The following is a 21,219-nucleotide window of genomic DNA, read 5'->3' as shown; positions in this document are numbered from 1 at the left end:
TATTGGTCCTTTTCAGGCAGAAGGAAGAGAGAGAGGAAGGTGACAGGTCTCTGCACTGATCCAGTCCTGATCACCAGAGAAGGATTTATACTTGCCACCAAATTATACGGCTCAGATTTTTAAAAAACAGAAGACATATAAAAGAATTTTCTTACCTAAATCCAACAAGGGGTCACTTTCATTTTCAGCTGACTGAATCATATGATCTCTGTAAAACTATAAAAGAAGAAAGAAAAGAAATTAGATTATTTTCTATTTTGTGCTCTAAAAACAAATGGGGCTGGGAAATTCCAGAATATATTTTTCAGCAATATTTGCTTCTCTCTTTTTTTCTTTCTTTTTTAAAGAATAATAATCCTTACCAAAAAAAAAAAGAATATCCACTCTATCACAACTTCTCTTTTCTAAATGCCAACTCAGATCATAAGTTTTCTAGTGCCTCAACAGTTAATACGTTGTCCATTATTTCAGAGAAATCAGTAATCCCCTCTCTCCTATCTTTTACCTTTTTAATTATTTCTCTTCCCCCCCTCCTTTCCCCCATGCAGACACTAAAAGCCCATTCCTAAAGGGGGGGCAAAGCTCCTCAGGAGCCGGCATGACCCCAAGTCGGCGTAGGTGCCATTATATCACAGAATAAGATGGCACCTATGCCAGCGCGGGGGCAAACACGCTGGCATCCAGGCACCACTGGCCCCCATTGCCAGTGCAGCCGTGCCGGCATGGGGTGGAGCATTCCCGGGGGTGAAACTGCCTTTAGGCAGTTTCCACAGCCCTTTCACCCCGAGAATGACCCCTTGGGCATCAACGGGGCTGCACCACCTTTTTCGGTGGCACAGCCCCATTGGAAGCAATGGGGGATTTCCCCCATTTCCATTATTTATATTTTATAAAAAGGCTTTTTACACCTCCATGGCAGCTGGGAAGCCTCAGAGAAGGCGGCACAGCTGCGTCGCTCTTGGCCGTTGTGGAACTGCCCCCCTTCAGAATTGGGCTGCCCCTGAGGCTTGGATTCTCTGCAATGTCAGTTGCAGGTTGCCTAGCAACTCCCAAAACAGCCACCAAGATCTCTCACTTATAAATACCTTGGTGGCATGCTTTTCTTAAAGAAGCAGACATTACCTCTAGGATTTGGGGGGTTTTAACTTTAACTTTTCATATTTTTACAAACCTAGGACTTCCTTCAGGTTTATAGAAAAAGTGTCCCTGGCCTCCAAGTGGGATCTAGGGATGCCCCAGAATTATAGCACATCTCCAGATTACAGAGATCAATTCCCTCAGAGAAAAAGGATGCTTTAGGAGGTGGCATTGTACACCTCTGAGGTCCCTGTCCTCTCCAGGCACCACCCCCAAAGCTCCAGGAGTTTCCCAACCTGGATCTGGCAACCCTACCCCCCATCCCCCGCTGGTGGACCTGGCAATTTTACCCTGGCCCAATGTGTGGATTTTTTGATCCACACTCTATGGCCTAGTTTAGAATTAGATATGATATCCAGCTATCACTCTGGTATGAAATATATGAAATTCTTAAACATTTCCTTAGAACTAACTATATTTGTCATAAGACAACAAATTTTCTCTCCGTTTCAGACATGGAAAATGATTGGCATGCGACCTTTAAATCACAGCATGATAAAAAGAAGCCCCAAAGGAATATAGCTGCAACCAAAACAGCCCTAACTTCTCAGAGGCTGTCCCTCAGTAGCACATCACTGGCTTGAAGTCCATAGGTCTTTTTATCTAGAACATGCAGCTGGCTTCCTCCTTATATTTTCCAACCCTAGCAACATGGCCAAACTGCCTTTTGAAATTAGTCAGATATGGAATATATTTTGTTATTGGAAAAAAGATAGAAAGATGTGATACTTGGCAGACATTGGCTAATATTATCTTTAATTCTGGACGGTATTCAGGTACCAAAGCAAATGGTGGGAACCTCAGTAGATTTTTAGATAGTCATTCTAGGACAGTGGAACTGTACCTTCACGTCTTCATTTTTCAGAGAGGGCTCCACAGACACAAAGTCCACAGGATCTGTTTAAACAAATGACATTTTCCAATTATCTTCTAGCAGAAAATTGCGGAAGTGAGTTCTCCCCACGCATACACACACACCAAAAGCACAAAACAGAAGGATTCACAAAGCCCAAACAATGTTCTTTTATAATATGTACTACTCCCAGAGTAGCATGCCTGTGGTTGAAATACTAGATGGCTCTACAATAAGCTGTTGTGTTATTTTAATGGGCTAATTATAAACAAGTTCTTTTTTCTTAAAGGGGCATGCTGTGAAAATACATGTTGAATCATAAACCAGCCTTGCTGATTAATATGTACTTGTCAAACAGCATGGACTGCCACAGGCACATTATATAGTACATGGGACTCTGACTTAATAAAAAGAAAGGAAACCTCATGCATTTTAAGAACTAGCTCTTTCTCTCTGATTGCCGGGAACAATTGAGACTACTTTATTATTTTGTTTCCTGGCTCTTTTTCAAAACTCTGAAGGAAGGACATAGTGCACTAAATCCATATTAATTCATTTCCCCCCAGCCACAGACACCACTATCATGAATTAGCAGCCTGCATATTCTGCACATTTTTAGACCCCAAACTATGCAGTTAGATAAAATAAATATTATTCTCAAAAAGAAAGGAGTATATTTAATTGCTGTTTTGTTTTTCCTTTTAGTTGTTTTTATTAGTTCATGTACAAGTCTGGAAACAAGGGATGCAAATGTGAGCAAGTGCCATTCCAACAACTATGGAAGAGCAGCAGCTAGCTTCTCCCTGCTTATTTATAATGCATATGCTGCATCTTCAACGACACGCTCGAGGAAGCTCACAACATAAAACATGGTAAAAATCATAGAAACATAAAATAATTAAAATTAACAAATCATTTTTAAAAACAACCAATAAAAACCTAGAGCATAAAACAGCATAAAAACCCAGAACACGAAACATTTATCAGCTTGAACTGTCCAGTTCTCAGGCTAGAAGCAGATTGTAAAAGCAATTTTGAAAAATCAAACCCCCGAGACTTGTTATTCTGGGAGGAAAAGACTATAGCATTAACTCAGCCATGAGGATTGGTATATTGGGAATGGGAGGGAAAAGAAATAATTGTATTGTGGGAAATAAACATAATGAATGAACAATTCATGGACCTCTTCCAGGATAGCAGAGAGACATACAAGTTCCCACCTTTATGTGTCACAGAAAGGATATCCACAAGTAATTTGTGAGCTGTAACATGCGAAGTAGCTCTCAAAATTGCTGCTATATGTGCAAAATTACTATAACCATAAGACCAAAAGATTCTCTTAATGTTTCAAAATATTTCAGTCAATAAATAACTGCTGTCCATTACTCAATGCTTGATTAATCTATAATGCAGATGTGACATATTTTTCACTAGGTTTCCTTTCAAGAGAATGACTGCATCATATATTAAAGTCACATCAGATACATCCGCTTTCTGACTGAATAACTGGGAGTGAATTAAACACTCTGGTATATACTATTATAATTTTTCACAGAGGTGTTCTTTGAATAGGAAAAGCACTGCTGAAGTTAATTGCTAGCCAACAGCAGAGCTCTCCAGCAAACGGTGAAGACTAGACTTCTGTATTAACACAGAATTCAAGCCACTATGCAGCCTTCTTGCCACCGACAGATTTACATCTAACTCTAGTTTTGGTACCTTAGAAGCACCTAGCAGAACATTCCTAACGAACAGAACAGGGCGTTCTTCTTCCTCGCGCCTCACACACAGGGTATGCGGGCAGATTGTTCAATAATACTGGACTGCCTGCAGGTGGCACACTGTCTCAGGAATACAAGCAAAACAGAAAATGAAAAGTAGACCTGATGATAAAATGCTTCTGAGGATGGGGGGGGGGGTTTGCTTGTCCCATGCCATCTCCACTAATTAGAAAAAAGATGAGAGAGAATGAAAAAAACTGGAATTTGACACAATGGCCCACAAAACCAGAGGAAAAACAAGACAGATAAAGAGCACTTGAGGACATCACAGTAAAATGGACTCGACCCTTCAAAGAATGAACTGAAAGTATTCATCTAAATAGTTCCTTATATTTTCCCTGAACACTGGCTGCACTTTCACACATGCCAAATAACGCACTTTCAATCCACTTTCAATGCACTTTGCAGCTGGATTTTACTGTGTGAAATGGCAAAATCCACTTGCAAACTATTGCTAAAGTGTATTGAAAGTGCATTATTTAGCATGTGTGAAAGCTAGGGTTGCCAGGTCCCTCTTTGCCACAGGTTTTTGGGGTGGAGCCTGAGGAGGGCAGGGCTTGGGGAGGGGAGGGACTTCAATGCCATAGAATCCAACGGCCAAAGCAGCCATTTTCTCCAGGTGAACTGATCTCTATCAGCTGGAGATCAGTTCAAATAGCAGGAGATCTCCTGCTACTACCTGGAGGTTGGAAAGAAAATCACACCTGTGCTATAATGGGGTGTTAGTAAGAAAAAATAGCACTCGACTCGAAAACAATTGCAATACTTATATTACACAATAATAAAGTAATAAAGTGACTATAGTGAAAATCACCAAGTGAAAAAGTGCTGGCACAACAACAACAACGACAACAATGCACAATGACAAACAAGGTCTTATAAATAATCTCTTAAAGTGTAATGACAATATGGTTCTTTGTACAAGTAGTACAATTCTTAACAATTTCTTTTAATAAGCCAAGAGGCTCAGTTACGAATTAAATTAGCTTCAAACGAAGTCTTCACAGCCAGAAAGGAGAATAGGAATAGGAACGCTTTCCGGATTGTTAGGCACATTTTCGCCACTAGGGGCTTCATCAGCATCTTGTTGGAACAATGGGCTCATGGACGCCCCACGGGGCTTGTCATTTTTGCTCTGCCTCTCAGGGTTGTCAGAACTCGCAGTTCAAGTGTATTTCTTGGCTTATTAAAAGAAATGGTTAAGAATTGTACTGCTTGTACAAAGAACCATATTGTCATTGCACTTTAAGAGATTATTTATAAGACCTTGTTTGTCATTGTGCATTGTTGTTGTCGTTGTTGTTCCTGCACTTTTTCACTTGATTTTCACTATAGTCACTTTATTACTTCATTATTGTGTAATATAAGCATTGCAATTGTTTTCGAGTCGAGTGCTATTTTTTCTTACTACCTGGAGGTTGGCAACGCTAGTGAAAGCACCCCAAATGTTCTACTGAATACTATTGATACTTAGCTGACACAGCTGCCAGCTATTTGTAGAGAAACATTCTGTTTATTAAAGCACAAAGGAGATTGCAAACTAACTTCAAAGTCTGATTATTATTTGCCGTGGATTTGCACCTGTTCTAGTCTCTTAAAAGACTGTTGAGGCAGGGAGTTCCTGCTGATTACAGGGGCACAGCTGCATCTTCAGCCACGTTCACCTTCAATGTAATTAAGCTATGGGAGATTCAGTGCTATATCCTTTTACACTGACCCACTGGAATACCTGTTGTGAAACACAACCAAACCCAATGCATTGCTATAGCAACAGGCAGGAGAAACGAAGCAGCTGTTGATATCCTGATGCTTAGCGGTTCTGGCAATCATTAATTCAGACCCACCCACAATATGAATTGTTGTAACAACAGTTGTTTTGAATGCTGAGGCCTGCCCCCTTCTTTTGGTTACAGTATTGAAGCATTTCCAATGATGTTTATGGTTGCCCAGTCAAGCGCTCTTGTTTGAGAGGAAGTCCCATTGAACTTTATGAGACCCATTTCTGAAGAAATAAGACTGTGCTGTGCGACCCACTGACAGAATATAGCAGGCAACTTTCTGAGCATCGTTTGCCCAGCAGTTTCTGCTTGTATCTTCATATATGTTATTTTGCTTTAGAATGACTTGAAAACATGCCCTTTATTCAAAATATTGATACCCTCACCCTATGCATAAAATCTATGATGTAGCTAAGAAGAATAAAAATTAAAAAACCAGTAAAATCGTGGTTTTTTTTTTTTTTTTTAACAAAATAAGAGGACTAAAATAGCAGGAAAATAAAGGGGGAAATGCAATAAAAGAGCACTGGACTAAACCGAAAGAACCATATTCAAACAATATGACAGAAGTAGGATAATCTAATAAAGCAACTAATAAAGCACCCATGGGAAATAAGAACCCAAGCAACCCATGACAATAAAGATGTCTTTGCGTGATACCATTTGGACCATCCATCCCGACAACATACAATAGGTGTATCTACACCTGTTGTCACCATGGCTACTGACGGGATCACAAGGAACCCAAGCAACCCATGACAATAAAGATGTCTTTGCGTGACACAGTTTGGACCATCCATCATGACAATATACAATAGGTGTATCGACACCTGTTGTCACCATGGCTATTGACGGGATCACAAGGCCTGGCCCAGCTTTCTCCTTTGCCCTTTTCAGAGCTCAGTACATCCTTGTATGCTATTCCCCCTTTCCAGTTTAAAACATTTATCTGAGATCATTACTTCATTACTTTAATATCCCACTTTCTTTACACCATGGAACTCAAAGGGTTCGCACATGATTCTCCGAAGGTTTTCCTATCCAGGCAGGCATCGACTAGGCCAAGACCTGCTTAGCCTTGAGCAAGGTTGCTATAGTGTATTGCTTTCTCACCATACTCTGGACTCAACGAGGCAAACTCTTGACAGAGCCAGCACTGACAGAATAAACCTTATTAAATTATGAATGTCTTCAAAATTTAAAAAGATAAAAATCTCAATACCAAAACTAAGCTTTGATTTTCGGCTCTTGGGTTAACTGCACTATCATTAAGGATGTTTAAAAAGAAAATACTGAAACAATTAACGTCAGTGGAATTCTGCCCTCTTCTGGCATTTTAGAAAACATAATAATTGGTTAGTTAACCTACCCTCCTACAGTCAGGAATAGAAACTTAATTTATGTCTAGGACTGTAGACTGTATCCTTTGCACCCATTTAAAGATCTTGGCAAAGCATAATGGCAGCTGCAAGATCTCCTAAAAAGTGGCAATATGTGGCAAAAAGTGGTAATATGTAAAGGTCCCATAAATGCAGAAAGCAGCAGGTAGCTTCCAGATCAAAGAGAGACCTGCCCCCAAGCGTTACCTCTAGAAATTCATCTCCCTTTGCCCAAATTATTTATGCCAGATTATTTATGCTCAGGAGCCTGGTTATATTTGTAGGTCAAATCTCTTGGGTATGGCAACATTATTTTTTTTTAATTCAGTTATACTAGGGTGTGAACGTGAAAGTCAATATGGTGTAGCGATTAGTGTTGCACTAGGACAGGGGAGACCCATGTTCAAATCCCCTCTCTTCCTCGAAATTCACTGGGTGATCCTAAACTAGTCATTGTATCTCAGCCTGACCTACTTTGAAGGGTTGTTGTGAAGATAAAATGAAGGAGGAGAGGAGAAACACATATGTGCCCAAGAGCTCCTTTTTATCTTGGAAAGCAGGAGATAGACTAGTGTGAATCTATATCAAATGTGAATCTCTGTCTAATCTAAACTCGATACCTTGAGTGATATTTACATTTCTCCGCAGAAGCGTTTTAAATGAAATCTTGTTGAATTATTTTTGCAAGTGTGCAAAGCGCTTTTACAGTGTTGATCGTATTTCTCCACACAACAATCTTGCAGACAAGATAGGTTGAAAGATGGTGCCTTTACCAAAAGCTGTTCCGCAAAACAGCAGCAACCACACTTATAGGTGAAAAGTTTTCTTACCAAATTGACCATGCATTGAACAATTCTGATTGCACAGAAAGCATAAGCTATTCTAATGTACGTTACGTACATAATTGGCAATGGATTAGTAGATACATTTACAAAAGAGACTGTCTTTACCTTCTGCAGAACATGTGGATTTGCAAGGCATCTGCAGTTCTCCCAATGTCTCTGTTTGCTTTGGAGTAAGACTCTTTGAATGAAAACAAAATCAAATGATAAACTTGTTGAATTATTGTAAATATGCACTGTACAATCTATAATCAAAACAACCTACAGCTCCTAGTATAACATGCTCAAATCAAACATAGATACTTCTCTAACATACTTCAGAGTATTTATTTACAGTACATTTATGCAAGATGTATACCCTAGGCCAGGTACCAAAGTTATCTTTGTAGGGGTCAATTATTTCTGGCTCTCAGGGATAGCTCCAAATCGGGTGGACTTATCTTGCAATTTCCCTCCAAGCCATTGTCAGCCCTCCAGAAACTAGGCTGTTGCTCGAGTGGGGAGAATTCCTCCCACATGGCCCAGAGCTTTTCAACCAGGGAAAGCACTGCAGAGGCTTCCTTGTGTGTGTAAAGTGCCTTCAAGTCGCAGCTGACTTATGGCGACCCCTTTTTTTGGGTTTTCATGGCAAGAGACTAACAGGTGGTTTGCCAGCGCCTTCCTCTGCACAGCAACCCTGGACTTTCTTGGTGGTCTCCCATCCAAATACTAACCAGGGCTGACCCTGCTTAGCTTCTGAGATCTGACGAGATCAGGCTAGCCTGGGCCATCCAGGTTAGGCTTCCTTAGTGCTCAGCTAATGTAAGAACTCAGCCCAAGTGGGATGGATCTGTCCACTAGCAACAAATCTGGCCAACAGGAAAAAGGCTGGTGCCTTTCCACAAATTTACCCTAAGCCATGAAAGAAGTCATGAGGCTCAGAGTATTAGCTGTAACTTGATGACAACATTTTATTCTTAATTATGTGACAGTGAATAATAGCTAAAGAAGATGAGGAATTGGTTCACGATCGATTAGTCAAAAACCATTTTGAGAAGACAGTGGGGGAAAGAAGAGAAGCAAAACAAGAACGGATGACTGAGGGCTAAAAGCAGGCATTGCAGAACAGGAGTAAATATCCTTCATGCAGAAAAGTTACCTGGGAATCAGCCAGTCTGACGACTTTTTCAACACTATTTTCAGCATCCTTGTTCACAAATAAGACACAACAGATATAGAGGGTGCTGTCGGGAAATGGATCCCTGAATTAAGGGATACACCCATGATGATCCTTATAAATATGTTAGAAAGGGATAACAGACAGCTGATAGATTTAAAAGAAATTAGATGTCTTTCATCAGCTATATGGAAATGAGCAATTTATGCCATGATAGAGAACCCTTAGCTTGCTATAAGATGTTCAGTAAATTCCATATTGTGTCAGGAGGTTATAGGCTGGGATCCCACGGAACACACGCATAAGGATGTGCAAGAACACAGTTCTTTCCCACCCTCTTCCATCTCCAATTAGCCCCATGAGACCTCCAAAATACTAATGATAGAAACTGCAGGCTTCATGTGGACAAAAAGTCACAGAGCCTGAGAGAGTTGCAATAAAGAGGGGAAACAAGGTTGCCGCCATTTCTGATCCACTGGAATTTTTTTTGCCTCAGAAAAAACACAGAAGGAAGAGGAAGGGGGGGGACAATTTCACTTGGTTCCACCTCTTCACTGCAGCCCCCTTCCCTGGCCATCTGGTTTTTTTTCCATCTGCATGAATGCTATAAATGTCAGCATTTCAGAGGTTGCTGGGGCTACAGGGGGAAGCCAGAAAAAAGCACATGCTGAATAGGATCCAAATTATTGTCCGCCCATTGCTAAAACTTTTTTAAAAATGAGAAATCATTAGGATTCCATATGTCCATCTTAATGGGATTTAAGCTCATATAAGAGATACAGCTTCTTCTAAAGAGGACAAGTAGCGGCAGGTTATAAGGATGACTTGAATACTCTGACAGCTCTCCAGCCAGATCAAGAGCTTTGGCCACACAAATTAAACAACTCATTAGGGTATACATGATATGGATATGCATATCGCCTATGCAGCAATACGTACAGTCACCATATTGGCACTTATCCATTTGCCCTCAAAAGGCTGTTAGTCTCTCCGCACTTGAGTGTTGGAAAGTTAATGCCTTTGGAAGGCAGCTTTCCCTTTTGGCAAGGGCAAATGGAATCTTTTGGGATTTTAGAGTAAATCTGTTTATTTGCAAGTGACGGTGGAACAAGAATGAAAGCACAACTGGCGTTCTATTCAAAAGTGAGTAAAACAGCTACCATACTATATAAAGCCCTAAAGGCAGCTCATCTCTTAGAAGTCTTTCCAGCCATCTTTATTTGGAGGAGCAAAAAAGAGAGAGTTAGCCCAGATCCTGCTGACTTAAGAAGCCTCTTTTCGGCACATATCAAGAAAAGTCTGAACCATTTATCCTGAAGGGCAAAAAGTACTAGTGTTGGGGAGGCTTAACTTGGAAACTGGTAAGACATGCTTTTAATTTTACTGCAGAGACACCTATTTATTTATTTAGAAAGTTTGTTTGCTGCCTCTTCAGACCTGCTTGAGGTGGCTAACCCGCTTCACAGAATGACCTTGTAAGTCAGGGAGGATTCAAGTAACTGGAAGTCAGTTTCAACCAGAGAGTACAAGAACTGTGCAATTCCTAATTCCCATTTAATTTACACTAATTTTATCTTAATTTTCCATATTTCCGAGGAAAAGTCATAGCCATTTGTAGCTTCTGTGTTTTCCATCCAATTTAGAGAACATTTTCAAGGATTGTCCCATTCACCAAAGACAGCATACCTGCCAGATATCAGATGTTCTACGTCTATAGGGAAAAGATCTTGCTTGCACAGTAAACATCTGGCAGAATTAAAGAAAGAGCAGAAAGAGGCATTTTGCACCCAAAGCAAGTCAGACAGGATAGCAGAGCAACCACATCCTTCTTGCTCTTAGGTGCCACTCCCTATCTCTTGCTCATTATTCAAACAGTGTGTGGAAAAAAACAAAATAAATACAGGAATAATAGCACTTCATGGAAATCACTATGGGTGCATGCACTGCGATGAGTGACACAGACAACAGACCACTCATGTGTGAACAGTCAGTATGAGAAACACAATCACAAATCACATGCCAACTCAGGTCAGTTATTCATTCACTATGAAATTCAGACAGTTTCTAGCAGCCTTTTAGAAGTTCCAGGTGTGTACAACAAACATACCTGGGTGAAGAGCTGGATCATGGCATCAATATCCCTTCCCTACCCAACTTGGACCCATACTCATTGGAACATATGCATACAGACTATATACATTAAAATGTACAGGCATACAACTCAGGTGCCCTACTATTTCACAGCTCTTGGCTGTGCAGCGACAGCCCCATGTACGTACAAAGCTCTAGTCATCTCTTCCTGTGAACACAAATAGGCAAATGTTGCTGCTATTCACACACATACACACACACACCCCTTAGTGCAAGCAATGATAGGCAGAAAGAAATACCAATCAGGAAAGTTCTAAGAACATAAGAAAAGTCATGCTGGATCAGACCAAGGCCCATCAAGTCCAGCAATCTGTTCACACAGCGGCCAACCAGGTGCCTCTAGGCAGAACCATCCTGCCTGTGTTCCACAGCACCTAATATATTCGGCATGCTCCTCTGATCCTGGAGATAATAGGTATGCATCATGCATCTCCTGTTGCAAGATCTGTTTTAATTTGCTGATTAGAAAGGTTCTCTGTCAGTTCAGGCTTTTGCAGACAGAATGATGACAGCTAATGGGGTTTGGTCCCAGGGCGTTGTTGGAAGGCATATGAGGCAGAAACCTTGCCGCAGCTAAGCAAGTCTGACTCTGGTCAGTGATTGGATGGGAACTATACATATGCTGCATTGGATTCCATGATGGAAGAATGTCAAGATGTACACGTTAACAAATAGACTGGAGACCCTAGATGAAAACTTTCTTATTAAGTTATGTTTACCTGGCATAAGCTACTGCACAGTAGAGCTATGAATTCAGATATTACCTGATCAAAATTTACAGTAAAATGCCAGTTTGTTATGAGTTTTTATAATTAATCCAAATTGAAAAATTAATGGTGACGTAATATTGGGATATCTTCAGATCTGTCCATAATTCTGGTATCTGACTGTTTGGAGTAGAGTTCCCATAGGTCCGGTGAAGGGGGGGGGGAGATGAGAGAGGATTGATTAGATGCATACCTGATATAGTGCTGTTTTCCATTCAGCATAGTTACTCAAATCTTTCCACTGATGAAGACTGTGCTTATAAGGCTGTCTTTTCAAACTGTTTACACAACCACATTGCCTGTTTACTGGCTATTTGTTTATTTTTATTTTTGGAAGAAGAAAAGTTGGTTTTTATATGCCAACTTTCTCTACGACTTAAGGAAGAATCAAACCAGCTTACAATCATCTTCCCTTCCCCTCCCCACAGCAGACACCTTGTGAGGTAGGTGGGGCTGAATGTGACTCGCCCAAGGTCACCCAGCTGGCTTCGTGTGTAGGAGTGGGGAAACAAATCCAGTTCACCAGATTAGCCTCCGCTGCTCATGTGGAGGAGTGGGGAATCAAACTAGGTTCTCCAGATCAGAGTCCACTGCTCCAAACTACCGCTTTTAACCACTACACTATGCTGGCATACAGACAATGTTGCAGACTGAAGGGAAGAGAGGCAAACTCCAACAAGTAGTACTGATGCTGCGGGAAGACTGAAACCTTTTGCTTGCACCGCCAGGATCAAAGGCAGTGATACTGAGGGGTGTGGGTATGGGGGGAGAGGCAAGTGCTACACTTTGGCCTCCCCATAAGCAAAGCTGTATCTGACAGCTTCTCTCGGTAATATGTTCACTCTGCAATTCGAAACGCACAGAAAGACTTCAGTGCCCTGCTGAACCCCACTAAGTTTATTTAAAAAAAAACATAGGAGTTTGATTAACAATATCACAGAACACCACATAACGTGCAATTCCATCCTTACAGAAAGGAGGGAAAGAAATAATGGCACACACACCAGTTCTTCTTCATTACCATCATTGCTGGCCTGCCTGTCCTCTCCCCGCAACTTGGTGGGGGGGGTGTCCACTGTCGGGCCAGGTTTCTCCAGTGCCTGTGATTAGTAATAACGAATGCCATCTTGCTTTATTGTATTTATTGCATTGGTTGGAGTAGGTAATTTTAAAGTATGTCTTAAACTATGTTTTAGCTAATGTTTTTTTCTGAATTTTAATGTTGTGACCCGCTCTGAGCCCAGCTTGCTAAGAATGAGGGAGGGCTATGAATGCAATAAATGAATAAATAAATAAAGTGGTGAGAGGGAGACATGGTTGGCTCTTCGAGCTGTGCCCTCATCTGAACCCATTCCCTCCGTGTCTGGAACATAGCTGGTCTCACAGTCCTGCTAAATATGGTTGCCACATTACAGCATTTTATTCCCAGTTTATATCTTATTTATAAGATGACCTGGATGGCCTGGATGGCCCAAGCTAGCCTGATCTCGTCAGATCTCAGAAGCTACGCAGGGTCAGCCCTGGTTAGTATTTGGATGGGAGACCACCAAGGAATACCAGGGTTGCTGTGCGGAGGAAGGCACTGGCAAATCAGTCTCTTGCCATGAAAACCCCAAAAGGGGTCGCCATATGTCAGCTGCGACTTGAAGGCACTTTACACACACACACACATCTTATTTGCACCCACTCTGCCGTGCTACCTACCACTTATAAATCTGTAGGGTACAGCGGGTGCATGTGTGTTAAGTGCCATCAAGTCGCTTCCGACTCATGGCATCCCTATGAATGAAAGTCGTCCAAACTGTCCTATCTTTGACAGCCCTGCTCAGATCTTGCAAATTGAGGGCGGTGGCTTTCTTTATTGAGTCAATCCATCTCTTGTTGGGTCTTCCTCTTTTCCTGCTGCCCTCACCTTTTCCTAGCATGACTGTCTTTTCCAGTGACTCTTGTCGTCTCATGATGTGACCAAAATACGATAGCCTCAGTTTAGTCATTTTAGCTTCTAGGGTCAGGACTCTGGTTTAATTTCTCTACAACAGGCTAACACAGCTATCCCACTGGAAAAAAGACTGACATGAGGTGAGGGCCTCAGCAGTTAAACTGTCCCAGGCCTTTCAACCTCTAATCTTCAGCAATTTCACGAACATCTGTTTATAGTTTTTCTTCCACATTCTGAACAACCTCTACCACTTGTCTGCCCAGGAAATCCTGTTTATTCTGTGTATTGTGTACTCCTCTAGACATTTCCTACTAATTCCCTTGAACTGCACCATAGAAGCCAGATTGTTGGGTCAGGCATAGCCCAGTTGCTATTGCCTCAACCACACATGCTGCCCCAAACACATAACTGCCCTGTAAGTGTAACTGATCTAGATTAGAGGGCTTTCTTTTAATACACATACAAACTCCTCCACTCAACGTTTTGAAGCTTAGATGACTTTTTACCCATTCTAAACTCCTGAACCGGAAAAAGAAACAGCAGGAGGAAAGCTTCCCCAATGTAAGATGGAAGAGAAGATTTCTCTAGCAGCAATGGCGAAAGGGACAAGGGCATCTGCCCCTGCGCTCTTCCTAAGCATTTCCCAGAATATTGACACAGGGCTTGAGCTGCACTACAGCATCAATGCAACTTAAAATAGTGACACCTCCCAGAAAAGGGCAGCAGAGCACAGCAACCTGACAGCAAACATAGCAAGAATGATAAATCAGCAGAAATCATATCAAAGGATAGGACTGATCTGTCCTTGAAGTAAGAACTGTAAACACAAGACAGTTGTTTGTTGGTTTAAATCCTGCTTTCATGTTCTACAAACCACCCAGTTGAAGCTGTTGGTGCAAGACGTACAACACACAAAGAACAAACGCTCTGACTATTTTCTGGAGAGTTCCATCTAAGGGAACAACTTAACTACCCCTCAAGAATAACAAATGGATGAAAAATCTCACTGAAAAGACACTTCTCAGTTTTGCAACAGTTCGGGGGCTTACCTTGTGAAGAAAAGCTCTATCCCTGAGGTATTTCCTGAAGAGTTGGATGTCGGATTCTAGCGAATGGTCTGCGGTACGATTAAATGTCAGCGTCAGAGATCCTGATGAATGCACAAATTGTAGGACAGCATTCTCGCCAAGCTCCACTTGTGATATCTCAAACGGATGGCTGACCTGGGCTCTAAAACACACAGTCCGGACATTAGAGGAAGAGTGCAGAGCACAGGGAACCACAAAACAAAGGTATGCAACTCCTCACTGCCACTGAATTTCACCATTTCAAATTCTAACCTACCTACTGCAAAGATCTCAGGTAAAAATAGCATGAAATGAAAAGCACAGCCGGAAAAACTGTTGCCCAAGAATCCACATGTCAAAGCTGGGGGGGGGATATTATTTTTTTAAAGGAATCTAACAGCTACCCCTAGTTTTTGCCTATTAGTTGTAAAGAGAAGCAGCCTGTTTTACCATGGACATTGCCACATACGGCAGCCTAACTGAAATGGCAGCTAGCAAGCTTATTAGCATACTGCAGTGCAAAACATACCCTCTCAAGGGAATGTTGCATTGTTTGAATGTTCCAAACAAGCGAGACATTCATAACAACATGTGTGATAACAGAGTTATTGAGTCATTTCCTCATTTGCATGTATAATTTCACCCAAACTGTATGTTATGTAAAGCCATAAACAAAAGGGCAATAGATTCCAAAGCAAAAAAATTTTTTTTAACAAATTATATCTTTAGTAAATTATTTCTCTTGATTCTCTTTTGGTTGCTTTCTTTTCTGGAGACCTTCCTGGCCGTGTATTATGACTATTTAGTGACAAAAGGGTGAAGACAAATAGGTAGCGATTCAAATGATCTTCCACAATGCAAATCACAAAGCTCAGGTACATCATCGTAAGAGACAGAATATCAAGTGCCTTGAAAGCTGTGCTGCCTGTCGTGGAACAAAAAGTCCACTACGTTTGGTTAACAGAGAGGCTGAAGTGCCCCAAACAAGAGAACTCTTTCAAGAGTTGATCAGAGAGTCCAAAACTGGGATAAAACTAGGCAAGCAAAGAGTGACAAATACGTGGCTGAGTTGTCAACACGTAAAGGTTACAAAAGGAGAGGTTACAAAAGGAGAAGAAATCACGTGAGGTAAGTTAACCAAAAGCAAGTTATGCAACTGGAGAATCCAACCCAAATTGCTCAGAGAGAAAGTGAGCCAGCGTGGTGTATTGGTTAGAGCATCAGACTAGGATCCCGGAAAACCAGGTTTGAATCCCTACTCTGCCAGGGAAGCTCGCTGGGTGACCTTGGGCCAGTCACAGCCTCTCAGCCTAACCTATCTCACAAGGTTGTTGTGAGGATAGAGGAGAGGAGAATTGTGTAAGCCACCTTGAGTCCCCACTGGGGGAAAAGGTGGGGTAGAAATAAAATAAACAAATAAAATTACAAAGTTCTAATTTTGTATGACTCTCTATTTCCTGTAGGAACTCGAGTGAAAAGAGATATGAAACAACGCTTTGCATAGGACATTATACTGATGTTTATCTGTCTTTCCTTTGAGTTTTCTTCATTGGCTGGCCTGTTCGTTTGTGAACAAGCCAATCAAAGTTTGTGAACAGAACACATTAGATTGTAAACAGGACAGGGGCTGATCTCCCCATACTATTTTTTTATCACATTGTTATTTGCTCTTGACATAGGGTAATTTTCATAAGGAAATATCAACTCCAAAAAGTAGTCCAAGTATGAGTATCATATTAGGATATAAGCAAATGATCTGTGTATGCTCTTTTGAGATAAACAGCACTCTACTCAACACCAACAATGGAATAATTCAATAAAACACAGTAATACAAATAAAATCAGTCATTGGACTGTGTTCTTAAGTCATGATACTTACTTGGAGATTATATCAACAAGACTGAAGTGTCCATTCTGTAAGGCCAACTCCAATGGTGTGGACCCATCTTCATTAGGCAGAATGACTGCATCTGTCCCACCCGGCATAGATAACAGGAACTGGGAAAGCTTAACCAAACCCAGTCTCATTGCAAGATGGAGAAGTGTCTCTTTGGGTTTAGATTCTGAAATACATATATATGTGTCTATGTTAGAAATGAACTACATAGTTCGACAATATTTTGAACTACATAGTTTTTACTGAATGTATGCAAATACAAGCAATATTTAATCCCAAATCAATGATTACACATAAACCTGGAATCACATACACAAAATCCCAAACCCTATTGTACTCCTGCTATATTGTGACACTAGAGAATATAAATGGGGGGGGGGATACCCATATTTATTCCTCAGTTTTTTCCACTCACAGGATTAGTAAACACTCAGCATGCACTACTTAATTTATTATGGTCGCAGCCATCTCTATGTCTAAAATCCTCAAAGTTGAATTTACAGTCTACCAGGAAGCACAAACTCCTCCCAGCTCTATTATGTCTACCCTTTGACCGAATGAAGTGAATGCCTATTGCCTGCTCTCTATGAAGACCTTCAAGTATATAAATGATTTCAGTGTTCCCATTTCTTCCCTTTTCCATTGCTTTACACTTGCCCAGGAGAAAGAAACGTTACATATTTTTAACTCAAGAAGACTTCCTCTGACCACGCTTTAGAAGCTCTGTCCTGCAGGAACTCTTGCATCAAGTACAAAGCAGTCCTGATGCTTCTTGCTCCCTCCTTGTCACTCCACATGTCCCCACCATGAATAAAGGTCAGTGCACATCACCCAGTGAGCTCAGTGGGCACTGCTCATGACAAAATGGTCATCAGATAACTCTCCACCAGCAACGATGAGTGAGTTTTGCTGTCCATTGCTCTACGGAGGGTGAGTTACCATTTCAAAGGAGGCAAACGTTTTTGCCCTGGTTAGCAGGGCCCCCCAAAATGCTGCCCTTTTCATAGAGGATATGAAGTTTTGCAACAAAACAAGGAGTTATTTGTCAATATAGTTTTGCTGCTGCAAGAATTGTAATAGCTAAAGTTTGGAAGCAAATGAATAAACCTTCAATTTGTGACTGGAGAGAGAAATTATGGATGTATATGAGGATGGCCAAACTAACGGAATTCCTACATGGAAAGGATATGGAAGAATATAAAAAAACTTGGGTAAAGGCCGCCACATATTGGGATAAACTGGCAAAAATGGATTTTAATTAGTGAGTTATAGAAACTAGTTTTTAATAATTATATATTTTACTGTTAATAGATATTTTACAAAAACTGTTTAGACACTTCTTCGGAAGTCGGGTGATAGCTCACTTTTTTACGGTGGGTGGAGGGTCGAAGGGGTATCTTTTTGAATCTTACAATTTTGTATCTATTAATGTACTAATTAGTAAATATAGATACTATTTTGTATTATCTTTTTTAAAAAAAATTATATATTATTATTATTGTAGCAGTTTGTTTTGTTTTATAACAATTAATAAAAATTTATATAAAAAAACAAGGAGCCCCATTTCAACTCAGGCTAACTCATACAGAGCCATATTAAAGAAAACTAGGTCAAATCTCCTAGATTGCATCACATCACTTATGACACGAGAGCCACCCTAATCTCTCAATAAAACTTCTTATGAGAAATTGTACCCATTTGTTTGCTACTACATTTGTACTATCACTTTAAGGCAATTCACAAGTTATATGTTAACTTTCGTTTTCCACAACTAATGTGAGTGGTCAGTTCACATACACACTGTAACACTGGAGCCAGCCACTCATAGAATAATATGGCAGCAATTTCTATGGCCAGGTCAACTTCAAGCTCTACCTCATAGATTACAGAAAACCATGTGAGCAGACCACTTGTTGGCAGGGGAGTGGGGAGAACAGAGGAAGAAAAAGGCCTTAGTCCTACATTTCCAAGCAAAATGCAGACTGACATTTAAATGCATGAATTTCATATTTAACATTTCTATTATAAATAAAACAGATCATTTTCAATTTACTTTTAAGTAGAATACATACAGATTACCTTGTTAACATTCCTCTGTATTTCTTAGAATATGCTAAAGGATGTTTTAAATCTTATGTTCCCCGCTCAGAAATTAACTGTTGCATAAGAAATGTTGAATGACAATGCTGAAGTATTTTTGCTGCCTATACAGAGACCAGGAACCCATGGCATGTACCAACTTTTCAAACAACATCCTCGAGACTAGAAAGGCTTTCTTCACATCATTTAAAATTATATTTGTAGCATTCAGAAATACTACAAAGCACATTACATCACACTATATATGGCAAACAAACCCTAGATATAGCCAAGACGTCAACTACGGTCAGTGCAATCCAAGACAGAGAGGCAGTCCACCACCAGCAAACAAACCATTGTGCCCATTCTTCATTCTTTGCACTTCCCAGACTCCCACTTCTTTCAGTGGGAGTTTGGGACCACAATAAATCTACGTTGAGGGCCCTAACTGGGGTCCATTGTCGCTACACTGTGTTTTCTTCAGAATGCTTCCTTTTTCTTTTTTGTAAGAGTTCATTATATTCATTGTTTGGTCTTTACAGAAAACAAAGGGGCTAGTTATTTGTTATAGTGAAAATTCCACCCCAGTGTTAAGCTGGCAACTCAGTACTGTTTTCCCTAATGTATCCCCACCAGTTTTCTAGATTGTCCTCATTCTACATGGAAGTCTTGCCTAAAGAACTCTTCCTGGATTTCTGAGCCAGGAAAGATCAAACCTGCATCTTTCTTGCTGTCCTGCTATTCACCATTTACCATGCGCCACTATTACCAGTGCTAATTCGGGGATTCACAGCTAATTTGTGTTACCTAGCTAGAACAGACCTTGTGCTCAGGGCTGCCAAGTGCCACCATGAACCTCTTGACAAATATTCCCCCAAGCTACCACCCAGAGTCAATGCAATCAAGACTTGTACAAGATGACCCCTAGGATTTTGTGACCCATTTTCTCCAGGTGAACTGATCTCTGTCACCTGGAGACCAGTTGTAACAGGGGGAGATCTCCAGCCACCACCTGGAGGTTAGGCAAACCAGAAACAGCATGCAAAAACAATAAATATAAATATATTAAAGTGACAAGTGAAAAAGTGAAATAAGAAAAAATACAAACAGCAAAATGCACAAATATATACAACAAAAAATTCCCAGCCTAGACAATTCAAACAATCGTCAGAAACTGATATGATATAACAAGTTCAAAGGTAAGTATTCAGATCACAGATCTTGAAAATGCTTGTTCTATATAATCTTGTATTTCTCTTTTGCAGGAAGAAGTAGACAGGCGGCTTGGGAACAAACATCAAGAATTAATCCATAGCTTCATTGATAGGACGTGTGATCATGTGACCACGTTTCGCTATGGGCTTCATCAGCTATGCAATCAAAAAAAGAGGAAATAGAATGCACCTAATAGGTATCATAGCTGATGCATAGCTGATGAAGCCATAGCGAAACGTGGTCACATGATCTAGACAACACGTCCTATCAATGAAGCTATGGATTAATTCTTGATGTTTGTTCCCAAGTCTTCTGTCTACTTCTTCCTGGAAATGAGAAATACAAGATTATATAGAACAAGCATTTTCAAGATCTGTGATCTGAATACTTATCTTTGAACTTGTTATATCAATTCTGACGATTGTTTGAATTGTCTAGGCTGGGAATTTTTTGTTGTATATATTTGTGCATTTTGCTGTTTATATTTTTGCTTATTTCACCTTTTCACTTGTCACTTTAATATATTTATATTTATATCATATTGTTTTTGCGTGCTGTTTCTGGTTTGCCTTGCCTACTATACAGCACGGAGCCTTTCCTTTTTTTCTAGACCACCTGGAGGTTGGCAAACCTAACTTCTTTCTATTGAACTGTGTCTACCTGTGGCAATTTCAGCCTTCTGCTAAAAAGCGTGGCCTGGGGCCCAGGAAGCTGAACAGAAAGCACAGAGCCTTGTGCAAGAGGACTTGGGCTAGGTGCCAAGCTTCACCCCATGCTCCCACACTACAGTCAGGAGCATGCCATAGGCTAAGGGAATCAACCACACAGAGCAAATTCCAAGGAAGCTGCATCCCTTCATTAAGATATTGCTAGGGCTGCCAACCTCTAGGTGAGGCCAGGAGATTTCCCAGAATTTCAACTGAACTCCAGACTAAAGAGATCAGTTCCACTGGAGAAAATGACTGCTTTGGATGGTGGAGTCTATGATATTATATCCTGCTGAGATCCCTCCCCCGGCTCCACCCCTAAATCTTCAGGAATTTCCCAACTTGGAGTTGGCAACCCTAGATGTTACACAATTTGTAAAACACCCTGACTCCACATTTTTGTGGAGAAAAAATGACCTAAATGTATTTGAATATATAAAAACATTCAATTTGCACACAACAGATCACATG

General features: G+C 40.6%; 1 protein-coding gene across 1 annotated transcript in view; it reads right to left on the bottom strand.

Moving 5' to 3' along the window:
* The window catches only part of ARHGEF28 (Rho guanine nucleotide exchange factor 28), a 138,475-nt gene that overhangs the window by 103,845 nt on the left and 13,411 nt on the right, over window positions 1–21,219 (bottom strand). Inside the window, exons 4-8 of the mRNA XM_056849020.1 lie at window positions 16,730–16,913; window positions 14,833–15,013; window positions 7,879–7,951; window positions 1,982–2,034; window positions 156–216 (exon numbers count right to left, since the gene is read on the bottom strand). Coding sequence (XP_056704998.1) covers window positions 156–216; window positions 1,982–2,034; window positions 7,879–7,951; window positions 14,833–15,013; window positions 16,730–16,913 — 552 coding nt within the window. The remainder of the gene's footprint in view (window positions 1–155; window positions 217–1,981; window positions 2,035–7,878; window positions 7,952–14,832; window positions 15,014–16,729; window positions 16,914–21,219) is intronic.

This window comes from Euleptes europaea, chromosome 4 (genome assembly GCF_029931775.1).
Source record: "Euleptes europaea isolate rEulEur1 chromosome 4, rEulEur1.hap1, whole genome shotgun sequence".
In the NCBI taxonomy this organism is placed as follows: domain Eukaryota; kingdom Metazoa; phylum Chordata; class Lepidosauria; order Squamata; family Sphaerodactylidae; genus Euleptes; species Euleptes europaea.
This window is presented reverse-complemented; position numbering and strand designations above follow the sequence as displayed.